This window comes from Patella vulgata, chromosome 5 (assembly GCF_932274485.2).
Source record: "Patella vulgata chromosome 5, xgPatVulg1.2, whole genome shotgun sequence".
Lineage (NCBI taxonomy): Eukaryota > Metazoa > Mollusca > Gastropoda > Patellidae > Patella > Patella vulgata.
The window spans coordinates 41,518,196-41,535,251 of NC_065883.2; the positions used below are offsets into that span (position 1 = coordinate 41,518,196).

The 17,056-nt window shown below is 33.8% G+C and overlaps 1 protein-coding gene and 1 long non-coding RNA gene across 8 annotated transcripts in view; both read right to left on the reverse strand.

The window, feature by feature from the left end:
* The window catches only part of LOC126820655 (zinc finger CCCH domain-containing protein 14), a 355,618-nt gene extending 351,378 nt beyond the window's left edge, over window positions 1-4,240 (reverse strand). For 2 of the 7 annotated variants that reach the window (XR_007680058.2, XR_007680057.2), the window contains exon 1: window positions 3,978-4,204. Coding sequence is in view for 4 of the 7 variants with exons in the window: in XM_050548757.2 (XP_050404714.1) it covers window positions 3,978-4,013 (36 nt within the window). In the remaining 3 variants the exon portion in view is untranslated. Of the gene's footprint in view, window positions 1-3,977 lie in introns of all 7 variants that reach the window. The other 5 variants (XR_007680059.2, XM_050548757.2, XM_050548756.2 and 2 more) reach the window with 5 other exon arrangements.
* A 2,772-nt stretch (window positions 4,241-7,012) lies between these two features.
* LOC130013053 (uncharacterized) overlaps window positions 7,013-17,056 on the reverse strand; it is a 42,052-nt gene continuing 32,008 nt past the window's right edge. The window contains exons 4-7 of the long non-coding RNA XR_008788342.1: window positions 16,073-16,734; window positions 15,506-15,653; window positions 15,074-15,136; window positions 7,013-14,378 (exon numbers count right to left, since the gene is read on the reverse strand). This is a non-coding gene — a long non-coding RNA (uncharacterized LOC130013053). The remainder of the gene's footprint in view (window positions 14,379-15,073; window positions 15,137-15,505; window positions 15,654-16,072; window positions 16,735-17,056) is intronic.

The window sequence follows — 17,056 nt, forward strand, 5'->3', positions numbered from 1 at the left end:
GTTTAAGAGTGAAAAATCGCATGAACTCGACTGATTTTAATGATTATTTTTTCTTGCTGTGATTCTTTATACAACCCATGACATGACAGGAAGTGACCGTTAATATGAAAGATTTCATATCTGCCTGGCAGATCTAGTTATTAGGCTTTCAGGCCAATGTTCCACACTTGAACAAAAATAAAATGATAAGGAGGAAGTTCAATGCAATTTCTTTTCAATATAATTATGTTGAAGTTATTTAAATTGGGTTGATATTTTATCTGTCTTACGTTATCCCCAAAATACCAGGCGTCAAAGTTGTTGGTCATTTTTTAAAAAAAAGTTATGATTTAGCAGCCTAAATTTAATTTGCTCTGTTGTAATAAAACAGGGGTAGAAAATGATGATAGTGGCATATTTGTATCATATGAACTAGTAATAAACTGTGCAGTGTATATAATTTCTTTAAGGGTAAGTTAAAGTATCTTTCAAGCTGAAAATCGTAACAATAAATTATTGTCCGGTCTGTCACAGAATACACTGAAAAGTTTCTGTATTAACAGAACTAGGTAATATTTAAAAGTTTAACAATAATAGCTATCTCCTTCTTTATATGGCCGATTCAGAACATATAACTAATTAGATCTAATATGAATCAACAGAGTGAAAATTGTATTTTAAATGTGTCCCGTCTGTCACACAAGTTTATAATGCTGATTTCCTGCTTTAATCTGCTTTTTTTTACCTTCAAATAGTTCAAGAAGCTTGTAATAACATTGTTGAATTTTAATAGATCATTTGTCATTGAACTCTTTTTATTATTTGATAGTTCAGTTGTAATTATCAACAAACTAATTCTTCCAAAAACGTTGGGAAACCCCAGTCATAGTTGCTCCAAATTGAAATTTTTGAATTTTTAAAATGTTGATTTAGAATTGAAGATTAGGTATCTGAAGCCCTCATATCCAAATATACCAAATTTAAAATATTTATATTCGTTCAGGGCATGACAAATTACTTCAAGATTAACCATCTTTAATTGTTATTATAAATTTATTCTGATTTTTCTTTAAAGTACATGTTCCAGATTATTTTTTTTTATCATGCGAAATAATTTTTAAACAGCAATCTTTGTTCTATTATGAATTGTCTAATCAGTATTATATTATATTTGTCATATATATATGTAGTTTGTTTTAAAAAATAAATGAATTTAAACAAGTTCTGAATGATACGAAATGGTTCCAAAAACTGAGAGATAACAGTTTAGAATCATAGAATGGATTTCAAACATCAGAAGACATGTTTTCATCCCTCATCATTACTTAATCATTTCAAATAAGTTCTCTTATCCAAATTTGTCCCATTTGTCACACATACAAACTCTCACCTAAAAGTATATTTTTAACATGATTGCTCTCATCTTTGCCACAGATATGATGCTTAATTTATGGGAAACTTGACATCATTATAACAATGTAGTTTAATTTTGATTTGAGAAAGAAAATTTGTTTTGAATAAATCCATTGAAATATGGATGCAAATTAATGTCCCGTCTGTCATAGTCAATGAGACATAATGGTTAAACATCTCCATTAGAAGCATGAAATGGATTTCAAACATCCAAAACAAGTTTTCATCACTCATCATTTACTCCCAATTTCTTTATCATTTCAAATAAGTTTGCATTCTCTCTTGTCCAAATTTGTCCTGTCTGTCACAATGACTTTGTCCCGTCTGTCACGCATAAAAACTCACCCCTAAAAGTATATTTTTAAGATATTGCTCTCATCCTTGCCCCAGATATGATGCTTAATTTATGGGATACCTGACATCATTATAACAATGTAGTTTAATTTTCAATTGAGATAGAATTTTTGTTTTTAATAAATCCTTTGAAAACTGGATGCAAATTAATGCCCCGTCTGTCACAGTCATGGTTTAGGTGATGACATCTAGAGATTGTTTTACTGAGTTAAGTTTCATATTTTATATGATACTATATGTTCTCTGCTAGGAAATACCATGTTTAAATTCCCTTCTATCCTTAGTATCATATAGAGAATGGGCTTGACATTTTACATGGTCACCTATTCTGTCCCATCTGTCACGCTGGAATTAGCCTATATTGTTATTACTAAAATTATTATTTATTATTATTATTTCCCGCGGGAGCCTATTTCTCCATGATCGAGAACAGATATCGATCTGGGACCTAGTTTTCTGTTGGGAAACTGGGTGGTGGCTACTTGATAAAAAATTTTGAAACTTCTGTGCAGACCAGAAGTACATGTAGTTGAATTTGTACGGTGCCTCAAAATTGAAAATCGGCTGTAGTTTTGTCAATTCTTTACCTATTTTCAAGCAAAAAACATTTTCGGAAGCCCTGAACCTTTTCCCATAGTAATTTCACATGTTGCAATTTCGTAACTTCGTTGTTGATTTCTATCGTTCAATATTGAAAAAACATTGTTTACGAGACAATTTTTCTTATTTTTCAAAATTTTCAAATTTAACCTACATTTTTGGATAGCTGGAGTGAATCTGATCACAGTAATATAAGTTTCATTCAGAGTTATCACCCTTTATTTTTCGATTTTTTTTCGAATTTTCTGTCCATTTTGTAAGCTTCAGTTTGTTTTTACGGACAAATGGTGGTTTCTGAAACTTCTGGAACATGAAGCCATACGCCCAATCCAACTGAGAAAGCTATGTCGACAAGCATCTGTAAACCGGAAGTAGTCGAAATAATGTTTGAATTTTGAAAATAACACAAAAAATTGATCTTTTTGGGAAAATACAATAACAACTGATTAAACAAATTAAGGTACATGTATTGTTGGGTGGCATGAGAATTGGACTGGCATATGATACCCAATTTATATGAATACAATGATCAGGAAGCAAAATATGGCACGCTGAAAATCAATTGGATTTCATAATTTCATTTTGTGATGAATTATAGGATCGTCATTGGCACCACTGCCAACTTTATAATAGCCTACTAGAGGATAGGATAGACAAACCGTTACAATATAAACAAGCCAACAGTTAGGCTGATGTCCCCCGCCGAAATCCCAAAATAAATAGATGACACATATTAATTAATCGCACATTTATTTTTTTCAAAAGTATCGAGGAATCAAACCATACACTAAGTTTCATCACTCTCTATCAGATAGAATCAAGATTATCTTGTCCCAAACCATCGACAAATGAAATCGAATAGTTCTGCTTAGCGTCAGCTCGAAATGTTAATACACCAAGTTTCATCACTCTCACTTAATTAGAATTGAAGTTATCATGTCCCAAAGCATCAACCAATGAAATTTCTTATCTCTGCTTACCCTAAGCAGAAAATGCTCATCTTCGAACTTCATCCAGGCATTGGACTAACAAACACCTACACCAAGTTTGAACATTCTAGCTCAATTAGAGTCAATTAGAAAGAGAGTTATTGTGTCCCAAAAAGTGTGACGAACAGAAGGACAGACGGACGAACCTATTTTAATAGATATAAAAGACAACAGGCGATCCATTGATAACATTATAATCTTAGTTCATCCAGATTTTCCAGCGTGGTTCTCCCTTGTCAGTGATGCAGGACGGAGGGGCTGACAAGGAAAGCTGTCTAGTCGTTCGGATGGGACGAAAAACCGAGGTCCCATGTACACATTGGCGTGCACGTAAAAGATCCCTTGGCAGTTGGAATTCGATATAAGAGTAGGCCGTAGTGCCGCTGTCCGGGCAAAATTTCCCTCATAGCACACTGTATGGCGTATGCCCGTCTTCATTAGTCCAGGTTAGGAGCAGAACAGTAGGATGTTAAACTCCATTTCATTTCATTTCATTTCATTATAATCTTATTAATAGAACAGACGATATAATAATATATAAATAGACACATCCAGCCACGTGATGCGCACTTCTCTTCTGCGCAATTGTACTTTGCAACTCGGCCATGATTAGTACATGATGAAAATTCCATTAGCAATTACCCTAATTTTATGGCTAATTTCAGTGCCTATCTCCATGCTTATCTTTAAGTCACTTTCTTGCTGCAGAATAATACGATTTTGTAGTGTTTCAATAAAACAAAGTGGCTAGTTTTACGGATCCGTAATCCAATGTGCGCAGGGAGGCTATTTTTACGGCACTTCCCGTCGCGCATGCGCATCGGGAAAATGTTGGTCTACCACTCCGTAAAAATAGGCAGAATACTGGATCTTGGACCAGTCGCTATATACTTCAATGGCGATGATGGCGGCAATCAGTGACGTAATCTATATATAGATAGACCGCGCAGACTACTAAATGTTCATTGGCCGCCATGACCAATCGGATTACATGTCATTTAGGACTCACGTCATTTGGGACTCGCGTCATTTGGGACTCAAAAAAATATGACCACGACATTTGGGACTCGGGTATACGTCGTTTGGGACTCGGGTTTACGACGTTTGGGACTCGGGATAATTTATTAGAAATAGGCCAATTCAAAACACGAAAGAAAATATTTATTAACATGAAAGACGTGGTTAGTAAAAGGCTCAACCAAACGATAAAACATTACATGGTAATCGATGATCCAATAGGATGTCAATCCCTTCTAAATGAAGACTTAAGAAACTAAGTAACTGGTCGAAAAGTTGGAAAATTAACTTTAATCCGCAGAAAACAAAAACTATTACATTCTCGAGAAAACAAAACCCTACCCGTATTGATCTTTACTTTGATGGAACAGCACTAACTGATATCAAAGACCACAAGCATCTGGGAGTTTATTTAAGTAGTAATTGTAATTGGACTGCTCATATTAATTATATTGTGACTAAAGTGAGTAAATTTATAGATTGTTTCAGAAGTTTAAAATATCGTTTAAACAGAAGGTCTCTTGAGACAATATATAAAGCATTTATACTACCGTTATTCGATTACGGTGACGTAATCTGGAATAACTGTACTAAACACGAAAGTACTGTACTTGAAAACTTAAACCTTGATGCACTTAGAACAATTACTGGATTAGTGAGAGGTACATCTCATTATCTATTGTATAAAGAATCCGGATTCACTTCGCTTGAAACTAGACGATATCGTCATAAACTAATTTTATTTTACAAAATGGTGAATAAAATAACTCCAGGTTACTTGTCTATTCTAGTTCCTCACAAATCTTCGGACGTAAACCCTTACGAAACGCGGAATTCACAACTATATAGAAATATTCTTGCTAATACTACATTTTATAAAAACTCCTTTTTACCGTCCGTAATAAAAGACTGGAATAATTTACCCGAGCATATGAAAGCATGCCCTAGTATAAAACTTTTTAAAGCACAGTTAACCAATGATGATAAATTAGTACCTAAATATTTTTACACCGGAAAGCGTTCTTCTCAAATAATCCATACAAAACTGCGTCACAATAAAAGTAACTTAAACTACCATAAATTCGTCATGCACTTAACGGACAACCCAGCATGTTCATGTGGCCACTACATAGAGGATACGGAACATTATTTATTATATTGTCCAAAATTTACCAATGTTAGATTCCAAACTATAAATACATTACCAAATATTTTTATTAACTTACAAACGTTAACCAATGGTGATAGCAATAATACCTTACAAATAAATACGCACATTTTCAATACAGTCCACACATTTATACATTTATCTAAAAGACTACAATAACCATCGTAAAATACCATCTAAATTAATTACTTTTCGGTTAATATACATCTGACGTCCACAAAACATGATGCAAGGCAAGCGTATTATGAAATAGTAAGGCAATGTAAGTGACACTAACTGTTAAATTACTTGCATGCACGATTAGTGTGAATATTAAATATTGTACCGTTAAATGTATTTGTATGAGAAGTGTATATATCACAGTTGTATTTGTAGTATACTTAATATATAAGGAGACGAATTAATATAAGCCTTGGCTTGTTTTTGAATCCTTACCTTCAGAATTGTAGATGTATACAACACTTATCTTATTTGAATAAAATATTGTTTAAATCAATAAAACATTAGTTGCACTTACGGTTCTTTAATAATCATCGTTTCTCATAAAAGTTATAAATTTATTTAAAACGAATAATATGCTGATGAATTTATTTGAAAATGACCTACACAAAAAACAAAATAAATATTTACACGACATGCAATCTTTTTTTACAAGCCCCTAGAAATTGTTAACGATAATCCGTGAGCTGCACGTTGACATGCTTGTCGTAGATGGCAATACCAATCGATAAATTAGTTCGTACAAGGCAAAGTTTTTTTGTGGAAAATATAAGAAATGGCAACGATCAAAGCGGGATAATTAAAGCTGATTAACTGATAATCCCAATGTTATTACAGTATGTTCAAAAAAACCTAACGGTTCTTTGGTGGATGAGGAAAAACGTGAGTTGTCAATCATCGAGAATGGCGGCCGTGTGTTGATTGCAGTTATACCGTTTCACGAAAAAACATTATCAGTGGTCGGTCAATCAAGCTCGTTTACTATTTGATAAAAGAAAAACACAAATTTTCAACAATATATTATTGTCAAGTTTTATACTCGTGGATAAAACAAAACAAAGGAGAACTAGCAGTGTTAATCGCGGTCTCAACAATCGCCGATCAACTAGTAAATAAAACGAAAGACAACTAAGACAGCTGTTACCATATATCTCACAAATAAATAATCCCAACTGTCGTTTTGTTTTATCTGCGAGTATAAAACTTCTCCTTTGTTTTGTTTTATCTGCGAGTATAAAACTTGACAATAACCTACATGGATACTTGCATTCTTAATCATCTTTACTTTATAATTACTGAGTAAGATGCTGGAAATAATACCATTCGAACTAATTGTAAACACCGAAATATGTTTGGAAACGGTCAGTGTAAAGGGCTCGGGGGTTTAAATAAGTAAATAAATATAAGTGTGTTGGAAGAATTTGTTCCAATAAAAAGAGTTAATTTTTCTTGACCGAAAATGGATTTTTGGAAAACACAAAGAATACAAATATGAACAAATATTAGATTTAATTACAAATACACCATTACATGAATAATTTTTTTCATCTTATTTTTAGCACAGGTTTTACATTTCATTGCTCAATGACAGCCATATGTGCCAAATGCACGATAGCACATATTTACCCAAATTCACATGTACCGGTACCCAAATCCAACATTATTTCAACTCTGATTATAATATTTTATATCTACATGTATTTGATAATATACCCTTCTTTATGTCAAATTGACATTTTCAATTTAAAATCGTAAAATTTGTTTCAAAACTGTACCGCAAAATGCAATTTACAAACAAGCAAGTGATTTCGTGAAATACACAAGTTATGTCCCTTGGTTACAACTTCCAAACTTACTGGGAAATTGCGTATTTAGGGGGAATTTTGACACATCAACACGCACCTAATTAACGTTACAAACAAACACGCTTATAGAGGCTAGAGCACTAACATTAGAACTAATAGACACCAAATGGACAGACTATCTCAAAATCTATACAGATGGGTCGAAAAATAATACACAGGGATTAACAGGGTACGGCATTTTCAAACCCAAAGCAAAGCTAAACATCAGGAAAAGGATACCAGAACATTGTTCTGTGTACACCGCAGAATTGATGGCCATTAAAACTGCAATAGAATGGCTAGCCACCCAAACACACCAAAAAGCCGTTATCTTGTCAGACTCCCTAAGTAGCATCAAATCCATCGAATAGACTATTCCAAAAGCAGACAGGGCATAATCCACCAAATTAGGGATATTAATCAAACAATCAAAAACAACGGAAGAGAGGTAGTCCTTGCATGGATCCCCTCCCACATCAATATCTTCGGCAATGAACAGGCTGACAAGCTAGCCAAGGAAGGGTTGTCATTAAATGATATAGAAAATTTAGAATACAGCAGTCAGGAATTCACAAGCATAGCTAAAGATAAAATTAAAAATGCATGGAAGACCCGTCTAAAACAAGAGAATACTCATCGCTATCAAATTGATAGCAATCTTGTAGACAAGGTTTACATCAATCAAAATATGCAAACTCATCACGAGGCTTAAAACGATAAACGTAATAAAAGACTTCACCTATACACCAATTAAATGCCCATGTGGACAAATTGCGACCACGTCACACCTGCTAATCAACTGTAATCAATTAAATAAAGAACGTCAATCCGTAATTAAGAATCTAGCAGAGAGGGGAAAAACTCTCTGTCTCAAATCTCTCCTTTCTCCACGACCTGACGATAGATACTGGACATTCTAACTTCTCTGGGATTTTATTGAGAATATAGGGATGACCAAATATATAAAATAATAAAATTAATCAAACAGTAGGGCGGAACGTAAAAATATCCTCTAGAAGGAAGCGTAAACCGCCCTACACTACTAATAAATACAGGCATGACCAAATACATAAAATAACTAAAACTGCGACGCAGTAATGACGGGCTTCACCGGTGCCCCGTTACCCTTGAACATATGTCACTTCCGGTACCGATGAAACCATTAAACAGGTTTCCATATAAGCATTGCACACATCAAATAAAATGTACGCAGAATCAACCAAATCCAGCAATATCAATTCATTGTATACATTTTGTTACATGTAAGTGATACTGACAAAATTACATTACTTCCGGTTATAATGAAAATGTTAAATTAGTTTTATGAAATCAGAAATGGCATAAGGCATCACGTGGAGAACATTTTATGTAAATCGAATAATAATTGCCACTTTTATAGACCGAAAACCTTGAAAAGGGACTTGTAGAAAATCGTCTATTTCTCTACAACCGTACAAGTTAGAAACCATTTTTTGGTATCTGTATGATCGTGTGGGTTGAATCTATTTGTTGATTGGAATCAAATATCATAACTTTAAAAACATTACAAATTAGACTCATTTGAATAAAATATCTGTTTTGAAGGCTAAAAATACAGTTTTTGCCAAAATGACATACTTCCGGTGACAGTAAAAGTGTTAAATTACTTGTATGAAATCGTAAATGGCATTAGGTACCACACGGTGAACATTTTATGAAAATCGAATAATAATTAACACGTTTATGGACCAAAAACCTTGAAAAGTTACCTGTTGAAAATCGTCTATTTCTTCGCAACTGAACAAGTTAGAAACCATTTTGTGATACCTATATGATTGTATGGGTTCATTCTATTGGTTGATTGGGATCAAATATCAAAATTTTAAACACATAACAAATACGACTCATTTGAATAAAATACTGGTTTTGAAGGCTATAAATACAATTTTTGCCCAAATTACGTCATTTCCGGTAACATTGGAAATGTTAAATTGGTTTGACCTTGTTAAAATTGACATAACGCATCAAATGGTGTCATTTTTTTGAAAATCGAATAATAATTGACTCTTTCACAGGCAAACTAGCGTAAAGTGTGACTCATGCAAAATTGCCCATTTCTCGGCAACTTCTCATATTACAAACTAATTTTCACATACATTCTCTTCGTATGGATTATTGCTACTAGTTTATGAAAGTTTCGAAAAAATATATTAAAATATGAAAAGCCTGAATGGGTTTTGAATAGCTCATTTTTTCACCTTTTTTCGCCTTTAAATCGAAATGATCCGAAAACGAAATAAAAATTAAAAAAACTGAGCGCGATGATTTTTACGCCTTAACAGGGCACACCCTTTCAGTCATACCAGATTTGAAAAAAATAATATTTGCTTTCAAAAAGTGGTACCGAACTCTCAAATTTGCAGTTTTTGCTAAATTTACGTCACTTCCGCTATCGAAAGGAAAATGTACCGGTAACAAAAAAAAATGACATTTTGGACCACGGAGCATATGAACTTTGTTTTATACAAATCGAACAATAAATAATTAATCCAGGACTGAAAAACTGAATTAGCCAATGGGGGCCAAGGAAAAATACGGTGACAAAAAATGTTGCCATTTTTGGTCAAATCAGATAACTCTTTAACCCTAAGTAAATTACCACATAAAAATATTCATTAATAAAGAAGTTTTTTGTAAAAATTTAAATTTTCAAAATTTGGCACCTAATATCCCCTAAGATTCGTCGAAAATAAAAAATCCAAAAAACTGTAGCTATGTCCCTTGTCTCTGGCTATGTCAAAATGTATCAAATATTACAATCCGACAATAATTGATAACATTACGGCAAAATATCGAAAAACGACAACTTCGGTGATTTCGGACATTTCGCATTGTCGCAGAACGTTGGAAAAAGCTTTAAAATTTAAGTCAAACCCACTTTCCCAGTAAAACCGAAGACATCGAATCGATCCGACAAGTAGTTTCTGAGATATGCTCAAATGGAAAAATAATAATAATAATAATAAGAAGAATAATAATCCGAACAAAAACAATAGTGGCTACGCAGTGTGAAACCCTAATAAAATTAATCAATTAACAGTTGGGTGGAACGTAAAAATGTCCTCTAGAAGGAAGCGTAAACCGCTCTACACTACTAACAAAACTCCGATAAAATTAATAAACTAATTAATAAAATTAATCAATTAACAGTTGGGTGGAACGTAAAAATGTCCTCTAGAAGGAAGCGTAAACCGCCCTACACCACTAATAAACCTCAGATAAAATTAATAAATCAATTAATAAAATTACTAAATTAACAGTAGGACGGAACATAAAAATGGCCTCTAGAAGGAAGCGTAAACCGCCCTACACTACCAATAAACCTCCGATAAAATTAATAAATCAAGAATCAACCAGTATCTTTTAAATCTATGTCAAGCAACAATATATTTACCATTAATTTACCACTAATATAATTCATGAGTAACTTATTATTCTTATTATTTATCTGCAATTCATTTAACAATCTATTTTCTTTTATTCCACTTATTATTCTTATTATTAGTTTATAATGATCCCCGCCCCCCCCCCCCCCTCCCGAAGCCTTACTAGACGAAATAACCACAAAACCGCAGTAAGACCAGATACTCTCTTTTCTCTAGCTTTCTTTTTCAGGTGCTGGATTCTTCCTTCAGAGAACCAACAATAAAAGGAATGAATAACAGAAATAAAGATGTAACAACGCCACCATACCGGACAACAAACCCAAATGGAAGGAAGAATGGACCAGGACTCAGACTCACCAACAAAGCCCCAAGGAAGAGTTGCACCGCCCTGCCATTCTACCGAACAGAACGACCAGACCAACCCAAACGACCCAATAAATATATATATGTACATAACATGTTCATGTCTGTGAAAATGTCCATCATTGTCCATGTCTGTTCCGTCAATTCGTATGTCTGTGAACCTCTACTGGCACTTTTATCGTCCTTTGCACATGTTATCCTACTGTTGTCTATTGTCCTATGTACATATATATGAAAAACCTAATTATCCTATTTTTCTCACTAATCACATTGTAAATTATTGCACCTTGTATACATAACATGTTATTGTCTACGATATCACCTCGGTGGAAGCGGACGTAAAATACAACTAACTACTACTACAAGACCGTTACGATTTTAATTTCAAAATGACAATTTAGCATAAAGAGCTGTATATTATCAAATATCGATATAAATTATTGTGATATGAGTTAGAATAATGATGGATTTGCTTACAATTTCAAAATTTTCTTGGAAATCGCATTTGATTTATGCGGATTTGGGTAAATTGTGCCACAACCAAATGCATATATATATTAACTGATTAATTGCGACTTGTGTAAAAGGTTGAATATTTTACTTATACATGTAATATTTTCACATCTTAGTTCTTTCATGTCTATGCATTTTGGAGTTTGGGAGTACCTTTACAAATAACCAAACAAATATATATTTGAATTATACAGGTTACAGAGAGAGAGAGAAATGGGGTTTAATGTCTACTCGACACACACTAGGTCATTTTGGGACTAACACATGGTTCAATTTATTTGGTAAGACGCTGGCTCGCTAGCCTGGAGGTCAGGTTTTCGATCCCTGCATTGGCAGAGAAAGTTCATCCAGATTTTCCAGAGTGGTCCCCCTCTTGTCAGTGATGCAGGACGGATGGCCTGACAAGTACAGCTGTCTAGTCGTTCGGATTGGACGAAAAACCAAGGTCCCGTGTACATCTTCCCTTGACAGTTGGAATTCGATGTAAGAGTGGGCCGTAGTGCCGCTGTCCGGGCAAAATTTCCCTCATAGCACACTGTATGGCGTATGTCCGTCTTCATTAGACCAGTTCGGAGCAGAACAGTAGGACATTAAACTCCATTTCATTTCATTTCAATTTATGTGAACAGTTCACTTGCGCTCACAGGGGTCTTTAGCAGTGGGAGCAAACCGGAGGACCCAGAGAAAACTCACAAAGTTGGACAGGCGACCCTACTCCTTGTCACGTACGAATGGGGAATCGAAACCACGGCAGTTGACTCAACCCCCTATACAGATTACACGAATCTGTCATTATAACTAATATAGCAATGCTAAATACGACACAGTATTTCAAGCATTTATATTTTGTCAAACATAGAGATTAAGATAGTTAATAATTCTACTGATGTTGGAAAAGTACAGTTCTTGTTAACTTTTGTCTTACACATTGTCCCTGTAGTGCTAAATTAGTTAATCTCACCACATGAAATCTTCTTAACTTTATGAACTGACTACAAACTAATTTCAACAAATTATAATAATGCGTGTCTATTCCTTTACATGTTTCTGTGAAATGATCATTCGGATGAGAGAATAAAGTAGAAGGTAAATTCATCATAACTTTAGATACAACAACATTTTCCTATTCATTTGGTTTAACATATTTGATATTGACAAAAGAACTGAGTATAACTTCACATTGTCGAACAATCTGGATAACATCATTTGATGGAATGCATAGTCCTCCATTGTTTGTTATATTTAGAAGCCCATATTTGGTATCAGTTTTAGGTTTTACTAAGGCATGGGCACAGGGCACACACTGAACTTTAGACATCAATGTTCTAACAACCCAGCCAGCTATATTTTCAAGGAAACCCTCTACAAATGAACTGATACCTCTGCCATTGATGGGATAATCCTGGTCTGCAAGAGCATTTTCAAAGGTAATTATTTCTGTGTTGTTGACTTCCAAGATAGAGGTTATGTCTTGTGGTACACATGAGGTGTTGCAATCGATTGTTCCGCTTACACCAACATGACCTAGTAGAGATCTATATGCATTCGAAAATTGTACTGCAGATGGATTGTTGTTCTATCCCCCATATCTCCTAATGGCAGAAAAAAAGGAGCTCAAGGTGATCTTGTGACAATTTTTAAGTCAACAAGTATTTCAGTGCTGGTGGATTTGATAAAATCATCTCTCTTGCAAGACCAAGACGGCTTTGAATGTTACACAAGAAACCAATGATACATATCTTTCTTTTTCCATGGCAGACTTTCTGACCAGTCATGTCTTTTAAGTTTAATAGTACAGAACTGGTGGATAACAAAAAGGATTCAAAAGACTAAAAAAAATTTGCATTAATGGGATGCTTAAAACCTTTTGCAGCTGGCGTTCTACTGTTGAAAATATCGAACATTCGATCCACCATGGCAACAAGATTGATTGTTCCTTGACAATTTCCTAAATCTTCACAGACTGAAGAAGCAAATTCTAGGGATTTAGCAACCGAACTACTTAAAACTTGTACTGCTAATTTAACATTCATTTTTTGATTGGTAAATTCTATGTGCTTCTTTGTTAGCCTATAGCTGCTCTTAAGCCTTCATTTCGTTGTAATTCTTCAAGTCTTTTTATGTCTGACCACTTTGCTGTACCAAAAGTTTCTTCCTGCAGTTGTTGAAGAGAATGGAGAGCTCCACGGAAGTTTTTGAGAAGATGACAAGCATCAAAGAATATATATATGTTTAATTCTGGATTAGATGGATGTTGGAAAGTACTTCTGATGTTGTCAGGGTTTAAATTGCCTCCGAAAATGTTTGCCATTCTTTGGTTGGTTGGATGCCCATCCATCACAATAGATGTTACTCTAATACAAATTTGGTAAAGTGATGATATTGCTGTCAAAAGAAGCTGGCTGTGTATCTCTGCTGATATTCCATCAACAAGGAAATAACCTAGTGGTACTTTCCAGTGACCTTGTAAACCAACAGCTAGTATCACTATGACTTCACGTGCCTCAACTGCATCATTTTCAACTGGTCCAGAACCTAAATTAACAAAACCAACCATTTGACCGTTATTTGCATCCCAATCAATGTGTTTTTTTATGGACATGCCATCAATCATCAGACTGCGGTGTTTGTAGGTCCATTCATCACTTTGAACTTTTTGCTGAAGCATGTTTATAACTTGACTAGAGAGACCTGGTTTATGTTACTCAGCCACCTACAAGTATACAGAATAGAGAAATATATGAATATGATGAATGAAGCGTGCTATAAATGACTTGTAACATTGGCACCTGCTGATCATGCTCGTTGTTATTGCACAGAAAACCCACCCCACTTCTCTATATGATTTCTGCTAAAACTAGCATAAACCAGCAAAAGTGTGCAATAATAATGAAGATGTCTAGTATTGCACGGTTAAGACCCACCCAATCTACTACAGGGAAAACAATCTGCTTATTCAACGAAAAGAACAAAGAAAGATTTCCCATCCATGTTACAATTATTTTTATGTCATCATTTGGTGTTGTTTATAATGGGACAACGGCATGTTTTGTTTTCATTCTATATTGAGCTGCGAAATGTGGGAAAATTTTGCCTGGGCTGGGCAGTGGCGAATCCATCTACTCTTATGATCTTTTACGTTCGCTGTCAATGCCTCAATCCTAAGAACTGTGTACCTTTTCCTTCACTAGGTAGATAACACAAAACTATGCATGACATTATATGCAAGTGCAATCATAAATACTGTACATATTATTATTATACATGTATGTGCTCGATGAAGCATTTCATATATGCACATTTAATGAAAATGGAACATCAATTTCAAAGAGTCAATTTAAAGTAATATTTGATCCATTATTTAATTATTTTTTTTAAAAGTAATAAAACAAAAAAATATTAACGTACAACAGTATCATTCAAACAAATGGAATAATAAATAAACTTTAGTTTGGTGTAGTCTGGAATAAACTGTAAAAGTAAAATTAGTCATAAAGAAACAACCATTAAAAGATACAAAGATTTTTTTTAGTAAAACAAAAACAATAAATCCTTAATTCTAAAAACTGAGAAAAATATAAATCTATAATACTTGTTATTATTGTGAAATTTTGCCAATGATCAATTCAAAATAGAGTCCTTGATCATACAGACTTTCCCAGCAAATTATAAATTTCATTATTTTCACATTTCATAATAATATTCTGACAATAAATGGCAATATTCCAAGTACAAAATGTAAAATAAAATACTGACAAATATAGAAGCAATAAAAACAACCAGTTCCCATGCAAGATACACCCACAATTTGTAAGATATGAATGGAGAAAAAGTAATTACCTTCTAATCGTGGATTGGTGTGGTAAGTTGACCTTGCTTCTTAAATAGTTGTAGGCTTTCGGTCCATAAAAATACAGAGTGGTTGAAAACTTCTTTTGGTCTTCAGAGTATTCAGAAGCAGGTTTAGTGAACAGGTCAACAGGAATATCTAAAATTGTCACAAATATCATAATTCAGTTGTTTATTATTAATTTATTTCTAATTCTGAACCATTTCAACAGCAATTTAATAGTTGTATTGGAGGCATTTATGAATACAAATGACCACAGGTTTTATAAAGGGACATGCCTGTTATGTACCATGCAACATCCAGGGTATGTTGGATAGAAAATATATTTTTGATTCTAAATTTTTAGAGCAATTTATTTTAGCATGCATGTAATAAACATATAAAATGTGTACTGAAGGAAATATTCCTTTAAAAAATATGAATGGTATTTTTTCACGGCACTATTGTTCTATAGCTTGTGTGATTTTAAATTCTGTTACAACAAATACTTTAAAATATCACCATAAGACTCAGTTATTCTAAAAAGGTACACGCAATGCGTATATGTAAAGTCAAACCTTTATATGAATCAATCATTTGTTGAGCCTTTTCTGATAATTTCTTTTCATCAATTACCATTTTTGCACGTTTTTCTCTGCGTTTGGTTAAAGTTACAATTTCATATTTTCTAAGAAATTCAAAACATAATTATTTCTATGTCTTTTGCTCAATAGGTTGTCAACTCACTATTATACGATCATAGGTTATCTTTCTCACACCTAAAAATCTTCACACCGGAAATAATAACACAATTATCTCCCAATTACTTCCCTTGTTTTCCTATTCCCCAGCATGGAATAGCTATCTTCAAACGTTTGAATTTGAAGTTGAAAATGATATTTTTACCAATTTCTCAACTGGCAATAGTGAATTATAGGATTATTCTTTAACAAGGTAGGACTGTTTATAGATACCATCTATTTTAGGGCTTTATTTTAATACATTTTAAAAATATAACTTAAAAATATGAAATTGTAACTTTAAGGCAAGTTGGTGGACTGTGCGTGTTTTCCAGTCTATTGGTGGCATCTTCTCATTTTTCTTTCATGGTATTTAAATCATGATGGTAATTGTGTTCAATGGATGGTAACTATGATGGAGATGATCTTTCTTCTATAACTCTTGAGGGCTCTACATCTACTCTGGCCCTTTTGCTTGAAGAGGTTTGTCTTGAAACAATCTATAAATAAAAGAAAAGGGTAAATGAGACTACACTCGGGTGGACGATGTACCTTTTCAATCCAAATTGCAAAATAACCATCTGAAATGAAATGAAATGAGGTTTAACGTCCTACTGTTCTGCTCCTATGCTGGGCTAATGAAGACGGGCATACGCCATACTGTGAGGTGTGAGGGAAATTTTGCCCGGGCAACCCTAACCCTAACACCTTTAAAATACAATAATATGCCATTCCAAAATAAATAACCCTATCACCCTATCTGCATATTTCACTTCAATAATTCACTTGCGCGTAGGGGTCTTTAGCAGTGGGAGGAAACCG